Genomic DNA, 16,201 nt, shown 5'->3' with positions numbered 1-16,201 from the left:
TTCAGTAACAGTATGGAGGTATTATTCAGTAACAGTATAAATGTATTATAAAGTAACAGTATGGAGGTATTATTCAGTAACAGTATAAAGGTATTATTCAGTAGCAGTATGGAGGTATTATTAAGTAACAGAATGGGGGCATTATTCAGTAATAGTATAAATGTATTATTCAGTAACAGTATAAATGTATTATTCAGTAACAGTATAAATGTATTATTCAGTAACAGTATAAATGTATTATTCAGTAACAGTATGGGGGTATTATTCAGTAACAGTATGGAGGTATTATTCAGTAACAGTATGGGGGTATTAGTCAGTAACAGTATGGGGGTATTATTCAGTAACAGTATGGGGTATTATTCAGTAACAGTATGGGGTATTATTCAGTAACAGTATGGGGGTATTATTCAGTAACAGTATGGGGGTATTATTCAGTAACAGTATAAAGGTATTATTCAGTAACAGTATGGGGTATTATTCAGTAACAGTATGGAGGTATTATTCAGTAACGGTATGGAGGTATTATTCAGTAACAGTATGGGGGTATTATTCAGTAACAGTATGGAGGTATTATTCAGTAACAGTATGGGGGTATTATTCAGTAACAGTATGGGGGTATTAGTCAGTAACAGTATGGGGGTATTATTCAGTAACAGTATGGGGGTATTATTCAGTAACAGTATGGGGGTATTATTCAGTAACAGTATGGAGGTATTATTCAGTAACAGTATGGGGGTATTAGTCAGTAACAGTATGGGGGTATTATTCAGTAACAGTATGGGGGTATTATTCAGTAACAGTATGGAGGTATTATTCAGTAAGAGTATGGGGTATTATTCAGTAACAGTATGGGGGTATTATTCAGTAACAGTATGGAGGTATTATTCAGTAACAGTATGGGGGTATTAGTCAGTAACAGTATGGGGGTATTATTCAGTAACAGTATGGGGGTATTATTCAGTAACAGTATGGGGGTATTATTCAGTAACAGTATGGGGGTATTATTCAGTAACAGTATGGGGGTATTATTCAGTAACAGTATGGGGGTATTAGTCAGTAACAGTATGGGGGTATTAGTCAGTAACAGTATGGGGGTATTATTCAGTAAGAGTATGGGGTATTATTCAGTAACAGTATGGGGGTATTATTCAGTAACAGTATGGGGGTATTATTCAGTAACAGTATGGGGGTATTATTCAGTAACCGTATGGAGGTATTATTCAGTAACAGTATGGGGGTATTAGTCAGTAACAGTATGGGGGTATTATTCAGTAACAGTATGGGGGTATTAGTCAGTAACAGTATGGGGGTATTATTCAGTAACAGTATGGGGGTATTAGTCAGTAACAGTATGGGGGTATTAGTCAGTAACAGTATGGGGGTATTAGTCAGTAACAGTATGGGGGTATTATTCAGTAACAGTATGGAGGTATTATTCAGTAACAGTATGGGGTATTATTCAGTAACAGTATGGAGGTATTATTCAGTAACAGTATGGGGGTATTATTCAGTAACAGTATGGGGGTATTATTCAGTAACAGTATGGGGGTATTATTCAGTAACAGTATGGAGGTATTATTCAGTAACAGTATGGGGGTATTAGTCAGTAACAGTATGGGGGTATTAGTCAGTAACAGTATGGGGGTATTATTCAGTAACAGTATGGAGGTATTATTCAGTAACAGTATGGAGGTATTATTCAGTAACAGTATGGGGTATTATTCAGTAACAGTATGGGGGTATTATTCAGTAACAGTATGGGGGTATTATTCAGTAACAGTATGGGGGTATTATTCAGTAACAGTATGGAGGTATTATTCAGTAACAGTATGGGGTATTATTCAGTAACAGTATGGGGGTATTATTCAGTAACAGTATGGGGGTATTATTCAGTAACAGTATGGGGGTATTATTCAGTAACAGTATGGGGGTATTATTCAGTAACAGTATGGGGGTATTATTCAGTAACAGTATGGGGGTATTATTCAGTAACAGTATGGGGGTATTATTCAGTAACAGTATGGGGGTATTATTCAGTAACAGTATGGGGGTATTAGTCAGTAACAGTATGGGGGTATTATTCAGTAACAGTATGGGGGTATTATTCAGTAACAGTATGGGGGTATTATTCAGTAACAGTATGGGGGTATTATTCAGTAACAGTATGGGGGTATTATTCAGTAACAGTATGGGGGTATTATTCAGTAACAGTATGGGGGTATTATTCAGTAACAGTATGGGGGTATTATTCAGTAACAGTATGGGGGTATTAGTCAGTAACAGTATGGGGGTATTAGTCAGTAACAGTATGGGGGTATTATTCAGTAACAGTATGGGGGTATTATTCAGTAACAGTATGGGGGTATTATTCAGCAACAGTATGGGGGTATTATTCAGCAACAGTATGGGGGTATTATTCAGTAACAGTATGGGGGTATTATTCAGTAACAGTATGGGGGTATAATTCAGTAACAGTATGGGGGTATAATTCAGTAACAGTATGGGGGTATTATTCAGTAACAGTATGGGGGTATTATTCAGTAACAGTATGGGGGTATTATTCAGTAACAGTATGGAGGTATTATTCAGTAGCAGTATGGAGGTATTATTCAGTAACAGAATGGGTGCATTATTCAGTAACAGTATGGAGTTATTATTCAGTAACAGTATGGGGGTATTATGCAGTATCTGTATGGAGGTATTATTCAGTAACAGTATGGGGGTATTATTCAGTAACAGTATGGAGGTATTATTCAGTAACAGTATGGGGGTATTATTCAGTAACAGTATGGGGGTATTATTCAGTAACAGTATAGGGGTATTATTCAGTAAAAGTATGGGGTATTATTCAGTAACAGTATGGGGTACTATTCAGTAACAGTATGGGGGTATTATTGGTAATGTTGGTCTTACAATCTATGTACATTACTGTGGTGGGGGCTGTGGGGAAGTGTGAGTGGCAGCAGATGATCAGGATAAGAGGCAGTCTGCAGAGTGGCATGTGATGTACTTTGACATGTAGGGGAGACTTACGTGTAGGATGTGGGCCCATAACTTGTGCACAGCCCAGGGCCTAAGATCATATTAATCCACCACTTGCATCGAGCCAGCACATGCAGACCACAACAATACAGCAGGTAGAGCAAAGAAACCGGCCCAGGACGTGCCGATTCAAAACAGCGATAAGTGCGATCCGTCCTGGGCTGGCTTGAATGTAATTGCAGAGAGTGACGCCGCCAATGAAACTGGCTGCCGAGGAAAGATATGGGGCAGTGCAGTGCAGACCGTACTATTTGCACTGCACTGATTGGCAGTAAGAATAATTCTTTAAATATTTTCCATACTTCAAACAGCACTTTAAGGCTATGTTTTTTGCAGGAGGAAAATTCTGCCTCAAAATTCTGTTTGGGATTTTGAGGCAGATTTTGTCCTTCCTGCACGTAGTTTGCCGCGATTTTCACCACGTTCTTCGCTCACGGCCATTGAGTGCTACGGGCAAAAAACTCTTTCTCTGCCTCCCATTGATGTCAATAGGAGGTCAGAGGCGTAAACGTGCGAAGATAGGGCATGTCCCTTCTTTCTCGGGAGGCATTTTTGGCCGGTTCTTGACGAGTTTTGCGGAGCGGTTTCCGCGCCCAAAAACTCGTCAAAATACTCTGTGTAAACAGGGCCTAACAAATAAACATCAAATGTTTTCCTATTTAAAAAATGTATATATTGCGTGTTTGATGTGTAAAGCTAGGAATGAGAACACTCAGGCGGCAGACGGGCTAGGTTCACCCCTGGGTGAAGGTCACTAGTTGTTGTCACTAAGATGTACATGGCAGTAATGAGGGCCCTGACGTAAGTAACAGTTTAGTTACAGTTAATTCATTCTAATTTCACAATAAACATGGAGCATGTAATACATTGATAAATTACCTGGAATATCAGCAAGTATAAAGGAGGGTGCATACTTAGCTGGAAAATGCACAAGAATTGCGGCAATACACTGTGTACTTGCAATCTGTAAAAACTCTTCTCTGGATAGCAAAATCTACAATAAAAGACACATTAGGCAGGACTTTTGTGCACATAGTTTTGGTTTCTGTAGGTAATTTTGAATACATACCTTTTTCAAGACAAGCGGCAAAGGCATTTGTGCATGTAAAGAAGGGGTATTTTCTGAATCATTGTTCCATATAGATACATTCATTATCACTGCCACAAACTGATCCACATTCAAAAGCTGTTTTAGTAAGCCTGAAATATATTATAATAATTTGAAACAACATTACCTTCACTACTATACAATAAATAACACTGCGGAAAATTTCAAGGTATGCCTATAACAGAAATATTCTGCATTGCAGACAGATTTCTGTGGTTCTTGAGTTGCAGAATATTTTTTTCCCGTAGGCAAATACTGTAAAGTTTTTCGCAACTTAAACATAAAATGCAAGAACGCCAGGTTTGAGCCCAACCTTAGGCTGGGTTCACACGACCTATTTTCAGGCGTAATAGAGGCGTTTTACGCCTCGAATTACGCCTGAAAACACGGCTCCAATACGTCGGCAAACATCTGCCCATTCATTTCAATGGGTCTTACGATGTTCTGTGCCGACGACCTGTAATTTTACGCGTCGGTGTCAAAAGACGGCGCGTAAAATAACAGCCTCGTCAAAGAAGTGCAGGACACTTCTTGGGACGTAATTGGAGCAGTTTTTCATTGAATCCAATGAAGAACAGATCCGAATAACATGCGTAATGGACGCCCCGCAAAACGCGAGTACGAGAAATTACGTCTGAAATTCAGAAGCTGTTTTCTCCTGAAAACAGCTCCGTAATTTCAGACGTAAATGCAGTTATCGTGTGCACATACCCTTATAGTGTTCCGAGAACAATTGGAAGAAGCCGAGAGTTGCAAATGTGTTATATTCTCTTACAAGAGATTTAGCAATTTCGTTCTAGTAAACACTGCCCACCACACACTTATAGAGGTTCTGTTGCTTCCTGCCTGATGGTCAGAATTGTGTTTCAGTCAATAGGGAAGAAAAAGATAAAAATTACACTCACTAGTAATTATATTTTCCTGTAACCTTCACAACAGCACTATGGCGTAACTACCGCCGTAGCAGCAATAGAGGCTGCTATGGTGTATGCGGCATGAAGGAACCCCCATACCCGGTGGCGTTGCCAGCAGCCGCTATGGTTGCTTCAGCGGTAGCGACATAACATTCAATAGTATCTGCATCCTTAGGATGCAGATACCATTGAATCCTGTGGTAGAGCAGGAAAATATCTCTCTGCTCTGCCATTTACAAGGCTACAGGCCACGTACGTGATGACATCACTGGATCATGCAAGCCTACGCGAGGATTGCTTCCGTGCAGAGGATGTTGTGGAGCAGCTCCATGCATCACGGGAACAGGGCCTAGGTGACTACAATTTTTTTATTTTATTTGTTTGGGGAGCACTATCTACAAGAGGGGGCTGTATGGCACCATCTACAAGGGTTAAGTGGGGGCACGATCTACAGGAGGGCTGTATTGCACTATTTACAAGAGGGGTAACACTATCTACAAGGGGGGCTGTATGGCACTGTCTACAAGGGGAGCTGTATGGCAGAATCTACAGGGGGAGCTGTATGGCAGAATCTACAGGGGGCTGTATCGCACAATTTACAGGGGGGCTGTATGGCACAATCTACAGGGGGCTGTATGGCACAATCTACAGGGGGGCTGTATGGCACAATCTACAGGGGGCTGTATGGCACAATCTACAGGGGGGCTGTATGGCACTATCTACAGGGGGCACTATGTACAAGGGAGGCTGTGTGTGGTACACAGGGGAGGGGGACCCTGTCAAATGTTTGCTATGGCGCCCAGTTTTTTCCAGTTACGCTCCGCTGGACATTGGCTGTATTATTGGGGCATCGTCCTGCTGCAGAATAAATTTGGCGCCAATCAGAGGCCTCCCTGATGGTTTTGCATGAAAGATTGGTATCTGCGTGTATTTCTCAGCATTGGGGACACCATTTATCCTGACCAAATTTCCAATTCTATTTGCTGAAATGCAGCCCGAAACTTGCAAGGAACCTCCACCATGCTACACTGTTGCCTGTAGACACTCATTATTGCACTGCTCTCCAGCCCTTCGACGAACAAACTGCCTTCTGTTACAGCCAAATATTTCAAATGTTGACTCATGAGTCCAGAGCACCTGCTGCCATTTTCTGCACCCTAGTTCCTATGTTTTCGTGAATACTTGAGTCGCTTGGCCTTGTTTTCACATCAGAGACTTTTTGGGCGCAATTCTTCCATGAACACCACTTCTGGCCAGACTTCCTCAAACAGTAGACGGGCGTACCTGAGTCACACCAGTTTCTGCCAGTTCTGAGCTGATGGCACTGCTGGACATCTTCCGATTTCAAAGGGAAGTAGGCATGAGGTGTCTTTAAACTGCTGCACTATGTTTCCTTGGCCGACCACTGCGTCTACGGTCTTCAATGTTGCTTGTTTCTTTGTGCTTCTTCAAAAGAGCTTGAACTGCGCATGTTGAAACCCCAGTCTGCATTGAAATCTTTGCCTAGTAAAGACCTTGCTGATGTAGTATAGCTACCGTGTGACTTGTTGCTGTGCTCAGTCTTATCATGCTGGCCCTCTGACATGAAACGGTCTTCTACAACCTCCCCTTTGTAGCATAGTTTGGCGGTTTCTCACCCAGTTTTAAGCCTCCTACAAGATGTTACTGTTACAGTTAATTACGGTGTTTCAACCTACATATGAAAATGATGATCATTATAACCTGTTTGGTATAATTGGTTAATCATTCACCAACACCATAATTCTACAAAATCCATGTCTTGATCATTTTTTCTAGAGAATTCTTGAAAAAAAGAAGAAACAACTGCTGGTCTTGAATGGAATTAAGCCATCTTTGCAACTGGATTGGTGGAGGTGAGAAGTCCCAGGACTAATCTCTTTGAAGGAAGCTGAGCTGTCACAATGAAAGGAAGAGATCAATTTCTCCTGCTTCTCCGCTGGAAGATAAGATGTTTGTAATGGAGTTCAGAATGATTAGCTTAGGACTATTTATGATTTTCTAAATTCATTATACACCCCAGAGAGGAAAGGGTCTACAACACAGTCTGTAGATGCAGAAGTACTTCTGACTGAGATTGTCCGGCTCTTAAGAAGTTGTTGAGACAGGGGACAATCAGAATGCCTCATTGGAAGAAAAAAAGCTGAAGCTTTGCAGTGACCTTTGTAAAGATCCTGGGAGCAACACAGAGACCAAATGGAAAAGATTTTGATTATAAAAGACTGCAATTCTGTAAAAATTCCTGTGGATAGGGATGTGGTAATACGTATACTGGGGAACCAAGGACATAATGCAACAGTCTGCCTTCAGGAGATTGATTGTAGATGAGATGGTTTCCATCTTTAAACTTTTTGTATTTGATAAACACATTCAGGTTATTTATGTTTATGATGGCTCTAAATTAACAATTTGGTTTTGTCAAGAAAACTGGAAAATAGAAGCCTCTTTTCTCTTAATATTTGGAGACAAGCATCAAAACTATTTTCTGAAGCAAAGCCATTATCCACCATTCCATCGCAAACAGATTACTTTTATTTGGGTTGGGGAGCTGTGATTAAAAAAAAAAAATCTTCTTTGAAGGGCGGGGGGGGGGGGGGGGGTAGACACTCTTTGCAGATTGTAACCTTTGTGGATCAGCTCCAATATCAATGGAGAGGTTGAAATTCTTTACCAGGCAGGTAAGAAGTGTTTTAGTATGCCCCTGACCGAAATGACGACGCCACTGGGTCTAACGAGAGGGGTTCTCTAAGAAAAGAATACCTTTTCCCCTTGGCTTAGAGAGCAGGGAATCTCAATCTTTTTCTATTGGGACCTTATCAGCCAATACATGGCAATTCCTAGGCCTCAGCATTGGTTGTAGTCCATGGCAAAATATAAAAAAATGTATCTTAAAATGTGTCTCCTGAACACAGTAGAATATTACAACATGCACAAAAGTAGTCAGCTATGTTACTAAATCAAAGATTGTGTAACCATAACATGACCTGTGCACCATATATTCACTTCCACCCCAGCTGAGCTTCACCAACAAGTGGGGTGAGCCTCACCAGTGAGCTTGAGAAGCACTGGCTTAGACTGGATCCAACTAAATTTTCAAAGCACAGGCTTTTCAGGTAGCTGCAATGCCTAGATTAACTACTACATTTGCAGTCTCCCAGGGAATGTTTCAATAGACCCTCTACTTTTTCTCCCATTGGTTTCTAAGCAAACCAATATCTTTAACAGGTTCCCGACCGCTGGCCGTAAATATACGGCCAGCGGTCAGGGTCTCTAAAGTCAGCCGTATAGACTATTTACGGCGGCACTTCAGAGACTGTGCACGCGCGATCGCGTGCACACAGCTCTGTGCCCTGGCTGTTGCTAACAGCCATGGGCACTGGGCAGAATGTCAGGGGTCAATCTTTTGGCCCCTGAACATGTGATCGCTGTGACAACCAATCACAGCGATCACATGCATTTCTGCATAGAAAACAGTGTGCACGCGATCGCGTGCACACAGCCCTGTGCCCACGCTGTTACCAACAGCTCTGGGCACTGGGCAGAGTATCAGGGACCAATCTGATGGTCCCTGAACATGTGTCACAGCGACCACATTTGTTTTATTTTGACTTTTCTGGCAGTAAATCTCCTGCTTCTTTTCTTCTCCTCAAACATTGTTTCAGTTTGAGGCGAAGAAGAGACTCGGGAGAATTGCTGCCAGAAGATTACAGTTACAGTTACACCAAAAAAAACAAAACAGTTACACTCTAAAACATTCTCTGTATAGATAGATTTCTATCTATCTATACAATCTATCTATCCATCTATCTTTTTTTCTATATATCTACCTTTCTATCTTTTATTCTATTAGAATAGGCAGGTAGGGAGTATATAATTATATATATATCCACATATATATAATATATATAGCAATAGCGGTTTATTTTTTTGTTAGCGGTAGTGTAGATATATATAGCAGTTAGTTTGTGTGTTTTATAAAAAAACAAAAAAACAAAAAAAACAATTTGTTTAGTTAGTGTTAGTGTTAGTTACGTTATGGCGAGGAACTTGTTTAGCGCCGAGGAGGCATACGCCATGCTGTGGTCTGAGTCGGAGACCGCATCAGAGATGGCGTCCGAGATGGAACCTGTTTTAGGTAGTGACGATGACAGCGTCACTTCAGGTTCATCTTCAGGGGACGTTGTCCCTGATGCCGTTGAAACTGCAGAACTTGAAAGCGCAGGGCCAAGTAGCGCTGTAGCACGGGACAGCCTGGTCCCTTCAGTCCAGGCTCTTGTATGGGCACCTGCCCCATCTTTTGGGCCTAGAATCCACGGATTTACTGCCACTCCTGGCATAACCGTGGACAATACAAATTTTGTCCAAATGGATTACTTCCATTTATTTATAACGGACGACATCCTAAATCAGATTGTCCACGAAACAAATTTATATGCCACTCAATATATAAGGCAGAAACCTTCATCCACCCATGCCAGAGATTGGACGCCCACCAATTTGCTGGAATTAAAAAAAAATTTGGGGCTCACCCTAAATATGGGTATTGTCAAAAAGCCCTCCATTAGGTCTTACTGGTCAACAAGACCCGCCCAAGCCACCCCAGTATATTCTGCAGTAATGCCCAGGTCTCGTTATGAGACAATGAGGTTCCTCCACTTCAATGACAACGCACAGGCCCCCCCAAGTACCGATGCAAACCGGGATCGGTTGTTCAAAATAAGACCGCTAATAAATTCCCTGAATAATTTATTTCTGCAACTCTACACCCCTGAGCAGAATGTAAGTGTGGACGAATCCCTCCTCAACTTTCATGGCAGACTTAGCTTTCGCCAATATCTACCTTCAAAAAGGGCAAGATATGGCGTTAAGCTCTACAAATTGTGTGAAAGCGGGTCAGGATATACCACCGCCTTCAGAATTTATGAAGGGCGGGACCGCACAATAAATGTTCCTGGATGCCCCCCTGATCTTTCCACCAGCAGTAAGATAGTGTGCGAGATAATGCAGCCTCTGCTTCACAAGGGGTACCACCTGTACTGTGATAATTTTTATTCCAGTGTGCCCCTGTTTAGGCATTTGCATGCTGCAAGGACTGGGGCATGTGGTACCATGCGCAAAAACAGAATTGGTTTTCCACAGCAATTAGTGGGGAAGCGCATGGTAAAGGGGGACTCCTGTGCTTATGCATCTGAGGAATTGCTGGCGGTCAAGTTCAGGGATCGCAAAGATGTGTATGTGCTAAGCACGATTCATACCGCAGGAACAGTGGCAGTGAGGGAAAGGGGGGCAACATCGGACAAGCACAAACCAGTGAGCGTGTCCGAATATAACAAGTACATGGGGGGGGGGTGGATTTAAGCGACCAGGTTTTACAACCCGATTTAGTAAAACGCAAAACTAAAACCTGGTACAAAAAAGTGGCCATTTATTTGTTACAGGTGGCCATCCACAACTCGTTTGTGCTCTACAAAAAAAAACAGGAAAAAAAGGCAGAGACACATACCTGGATTTCCAGGAAAAAATTATTGAAGGCCTCATTTTTGATGTTCAGGACACCCGAGAATGCCCCCAGTCTGAGGATGTCACGCGACTGACTGAAAGACACTTCATCAGTCAGATTCCCCCAACACCAACCAGAAGCAACCCTCAGAAAAAGTGCCGCGTCTGCAGAAAAGACGGGCACCGCAAAGATTCCCGATATTTCTGTCCCTCATGTCCCTCACAACCAGGCCTGTGCATTGAGCCATGTTTTAAAAAATACCACACTGTTCTGAATTATTAGATTTTAGTTAATTCGTTGAAAATATATTTGCCCTACATTACGTTTTTATTTTTCCCCTGATTTTACTCCAAGGGTGAGGGAGGGAATGGGTGGGTGGGGGGTGGATGTCATGTTTGCATATTCTCTAAAGTTCATCTGCTGGAGAGCTCCATTTGCATAAACCTGCAATTTCTTATTTTAGAAAACCCCAAAAAATAAATTCCCATTATACCCCTAGATTAATATTTTGGCATCTCTGCTTCAAGAGCAGATATTTTGGAAGTGTTATAGAAACTCTGTTGAGTTTTGTAAAACCAGCTTTGAAAAAAAGCGATTTGTGAAATAAGCTTCTTCTATCGTCCGCCCTCCTACTTCTCTATGTGATAAATAAGACACACATATTTGGTATCCCCATGCTCAGGAGAAGTGGAAGAATGTGAAAGGAGATGAATTTTGGCCGTGGTCTATGCCGTGTGTGAAAAATGCTGGTATAAACTGATACATTTGCTAAAAAATTGCTAATTTTATTTTGATCCATCTTATTCAAGAAACTTTCAGAAGAAAACTGGACTGTCTAAAAATATGATAAACCCCTTGAAGAAAACCTTGTGGGGTCTACTTGCGTGAATGAAGTAATTTATGGGGTGATTCTAATCTTTCAGCAGCATTAGGCCCCCCAGAAAACAGTATGCGGCTATAAAATCAAGTGCAGAATTCCTGGACCGAAAAGGCCAAAAAGCCTCCTTTTATGCCAAGCCCTGGCACATGCCCGTGAATAAAGCACACATATTTGGTATCCCCATGCACAGGAGAAGTGGAAGAATGTGAAATGCGATGAATTTTGTCTGTGGTCCATTTTGTGTGTGAAAAAGCTAGCATAAACTGACGCATTTGTTAAAAAAAAGGTAATTTTATTTTGTTCCATCTTATTCAAGAAACTTTCAGAAGAAAACTGGACTGTCTAAAAATATGATAAACCCCTTGAAGGAAACCTTGTGGGGTCTACTTGTGTGAATGAAGTCATTTATGGGGTGATTCTAATGTTTCAGCAGCATTACACCTCCCAGAAAACAGTATGCGGCTATAAAATCAAATGCAAAATTCCTGGACCGAAAAGCCTCCTTTTATGCCAAGCCCTGGCACATGCCCGCACAGTGAATAAGGCACACATATTTGGTATCCCCATGCACGGGAGAAGTGGAAGAATGTGAAAGGAGATTAATTTTGTCCGTGGTCCATACCGTGTGTGAAAAATGCTAGCATAAACTGGCGCAATTGCTAAATTCTTGCATTTTTTTCCAATTTTGCCCACTTTAGAGAAAAAAATAAAAATGATATATACTGACAAATGCCACTAAAACAAAGCCCTATCTGTCCTTTAAAAAGAGTGTCAAATTCAAAGATGAACTTTATTCACCTGCTGAGTTATAGTCATCTAAAGAAGCGCATAGCAAAATTGTGAAATTTGCTCTGGTCATTTAGCTGTAAAACAGCCTAGTCCTTAACCGGTTAAAACATAAGGGAGTATTTCTCTGAAATTGTTACCACTGGCACATCATTTCTTGGGGTTTATCCGATGGCTCTGAACTTTCCTCTGCAAACAGATATCTAGTTAAGATCTATAGCAGATTCTGATTTTAGTGGCTGAGACAATCAGGCAGGAGGGTGATAATAGCAATAGTCAAGTTTCGGTACAGTTTGCAGAGTACCGGTACAGAGTTGTCAGCGTTGCAGACACTGAGTTGCAGAGTACCGGTACCAGAGTGTTCGGTACAGAGTTGTCAGGTACGGCAACAGTTTGTAGTATGAGGCAGAGATTTGGTCAGGTAACAATCCAAGTTTGAGACACAGATAGGCAGCAATAGTTTGTAGCTTGAGTAAGAGACATGGTCAGGAAACAATCCTAGTTCGGCACACAAATAAGCAGCAACAGTTAGAGAGGCAGCAAGGAACTAGACTAGAGACAGGATGCTCAATAGTCTGGCAAGGCGAAGAGCCAGGCTTATGTAGGAAGCCAAAAAGGTAAGAATAATTAGGCAATCAAGGCAAAGAATCTAAAGAGGCAAGAATTAACAGAACATTGACAATAGATTCAGCAGTGGATCTGTCCAACAGCACCAGTGGCTCAATGAGAAAAGCTACTTCCTGGGACACATGTCAGGAATCCAGAAGCACCTATCTCCTCTTAAAAGAGGTAGATATGGGAAAAAAAAAAGCTTCTTATATGGCTTGGCACAATCTTTATTAAATTAACTTTTTAAAATTTCTGTGGACATGTTCATAGCTCTAATGTTTTTTCATAAAGATGGTAATTCCTCATTCGCAAATTTTTTTCAGTGTGCTTAGGTTTCCTATATAATAATGCTAAGATTTAGAGACACCACATCCTATCATTTATTTACTATGTTTTCGCAACCTCCCTATTCACAAACAATCAATACACTTGTTTATTTCTACAGAATATTCCAGTTTGAAGGCAAGAAAGGAAAAAACATACTAGGCTCTAGCTTTGGCAGGATATGTAGACTTGCTACAGCTCATTTAGTCTGGAAAATTCCCTCAATTAGGGCCAAGGAAACCCAAACTGTTCAATATTGCTGACAAAATGGCCGGATCCCTCAGACAGCTCACACCTAATAGAAATGACCGGAAAAGCATGGGCCTCCCTTCACGACTTATGCCAGATAGTTAGGAGAATGCCTCTGTAGCCCAGAACTCTGGCTTACTGCACCAGAATGAATCCCTGGAGCTGTCAGCAAGTGGGGAAGAGGGTAAGGCTGGTGCACAGGGAAGATCCATATGCACGCTGCACTTGCAGAATCCTTCTTCCACGCATTCCAGACGAACAGAAAACAGTTACTACTTCTATATAATTTCCTGTCCCTAGGGAGGCAGGGAAACCACCATGCTAGTACTATTGTGGAAGTGTAGGGGAAAAATACCAGATTGTAACAGATCCCTTAAAACAAATGGCTGCCACAAGAGAGCAAACAAAAGATGGAGTTATACATGTTCATTGCATCCAGACCTCTTTTCTCTTCATTATCAAGTTTAATATTTTTTTTCCCTGGGTGGGTGTGTATATGAATGGATGAGAGGCAGTAGGGGGTGGGAATTGGAAATAGCGAAGGGGCAAAATACATATTGTAAGGTGGGGTGTCTCTTATCTAAGATCACAAGATGTCCATACATTTTATTAGATGTTTGTGTTTTTGTATAATAGCTTGCTATTGTATTTTGATATGGACTAGAAGTATTCATTGATAATGTAAAGGATCTGCCAGGCACAGCTTCGGGGTTAACTCCCATAGGTAATCAGTCTACACCTGAATCTACGTCTCTGAGACTGACTCCTTCTTCCACCACTCAGGATGGCAGACTTAGGAGTGGGAGAGCCTATCGCAGCCTGGCCAGACGGAGCTAGCTCCCGCCCTCTTTCTATTTATACCTGCCTTTCCTGTTTCTCCCTTGCTTGTGATTCTTTCCGTGTTGTTTCCTGGCCCAGCTACAGCTCCTAACTATTTGATCCTGCTCCATACTGACCCTGGCTTACTGACTACTCTTCTGCTCTGCGTTTGGTACCTCGTGCTCTCCTGGTTTGACTTGGCTCGTTCTCCACTCTGTTGCTCACGGTGTTGCCGTGGGCAACTGCCCCTTTGCTTTGTATTCCCTTTTATGTTTGTCTCGTGCACTTACTGAGCGTAGGGCCCGCCGCCCAGTTGTACCCCGTCGCCTAGGGCGGGTCGTTGCAAGTAGGCAGGGACAGAGTGGCGGGTAGATTAGGGCTCACTTGTCCGTTTCCCTACCCCTATCATTACAGATAAGTTGTTGAGTTAAATTAATATTATCAGCACATGAAAATAAGGTAATAACTTTATTATATAAGGATAACCAAAGAGGCCTTCTGTAAGCACAGGTGCTTCTAATACTGTCAAAATAGGTTAGGACTGGTATTATCCTGGTAGTAGGTACGAACCTTGTGGAATTACTATTAATGGTTACCCACTGGTTGAAACAAGAATCTGTTACTATAAGGGCTTATTCACACGACCGTAGTGTACGTCCGTGTGACGGCCGTCACACGGACGCATGTAATTCAATGGAGTCATTCACACGGCTGGTCATTTAAACGGACCGTGTGAAGGGTCCATAGTAAAATAGGACATGTCCTATTTTCTTCAATTTTCACGAATTCCTCAATAGACTCGAGTCTATGAGGGATCCGTGAAAACGGGTCCCGCACGGGTGCAACTCAGTCGTGAAGAAATGCAGTTTTTCACGTCCGAGTTTTCACTCACTCACGTGAATCTAGCCTAACAGTGGTATATTTATGGAATTTTATTGTATTTGGACAAACATTAGTACTGACTAATATTTTATGTATGATATATTTGCATGTTTCTTTTTGTATGTAAAAAATTTAAATAAAACTTTTAAAGAAAAGACTCATTAACTGAAAAGAATATATATATTTTTAATTTTAAGATGATGTTCAACCCCTTAATGACGCAGCCTAGTTTGGGCCTTAAGGGCGGATTTACACGAACATGATATACGTCCGTGCAACGCGCGTGATTTTCACACGCCTCGCACGGACCTATATTAGTCTATGGGGCCGTGCAGACAGTCCGTGATTTTTACGCAGCGGTCTTCCGCTGCGTAAAACTCACGACATGTCCTATATTTATGCGTTTCTCGCGCATCACGCACCGATTGAAGACAATGGGTGCGTGAAAATCACGCGCAAGACACGGAAGCACTTCCGTGTGATGCGCGTGATTCGCGCAACAGCAGTAAAAAGTATGATTGAAAACAGAAAAGCACCACGTGCTTTTCGGTTTACAGAGTGTCATAATGATGGCGGCTGCGCAAAAATCACGCAGCCGCGTATCATATGATGATGACACACAGAGCGGTTAAGTGCCTTTTTCGTGTGCGAATAACATCGCGTTTTCTGCGCGTGCAAAACGCACACGTTCGTGTACATCCTCCCTTAGGCTCAGAGCCCATTTTTCAAATCTGACATATTTCACTTTATGTGGTAATAACTTCGGAATGCTTAAACCTACCCAAGCGATTCTGAGACTGTTTTCTCATAAGACATTGGGCTTAATGTTCGTGGTAAAATTTGGTTGATATATTCAGTGTTTATTGGTGAAAACTTGCAAAATTTAGAAAAAAATAGCATTTTTCAGAATTTAAATGCATATGCTTGTAAAACAGATGGTTATACCACCAAAAATAGTTACTAGTTCACATTTCCCATATGTCTACTTTAGATTGGCATCGGTTTCTGAACATTCTTTTAATTTTCTTGGACGTTACAAGGTTTAGAACATAAACAGCAATTTGTCATAT

The 16,201-nt window shown here is 41.6% G+C and overlaps 1 protein-coding gene across 5 annotated transcripts in view; it reads right to left on the bottom strand.

Moving 5' to 3' along the window:
- MEI1 (meiotic double-stranded break formation protein 1) overlaps positions 1-16,201 on the bottom strand; it is a 957,414-nt gene that overhangs the window by 851,910 nt on the left and 89,303 nt on the right. For all 5 annotated transcript variants that reach the window (XM_075833602.1, XM_075833600.1, XM_075833605.1 and 2 more), the window contains 2 exons: positions 4,112-4,242; positions 3,922-4,036 (listed from right to left, as the gene is read on the bottom strand). In XM_075833602.1, the coding sequence (XP_075689717.1) occupies positions 3,922-4,036; positions 4,112-4,242 (246 nt within the window). The remainder of the gene's footprint in view (positions 1-3,921; positions 4,037-4,111; positions 4,243-16,201) is intronic.

Source organism: Rhinoderma darwinii, chromosome 7 (assembly GCF_050947455.1).
Source record: "Rhinoderma darwinii isolate aRhiDar2 chromosome 7, aRhiDar2.hap1, whole genome shotgun sequence".
NCBI lineage: Eukaryota > Metazoa > Chordata > Amphibia > Anura > Rhinodermatidae > Rhinoderma > Rhinoderma darwinii.
Note: the sequence above shows the minus strand (reverse complement) of the source record. Positions and strands in the feature narration are given on the sequence as shown.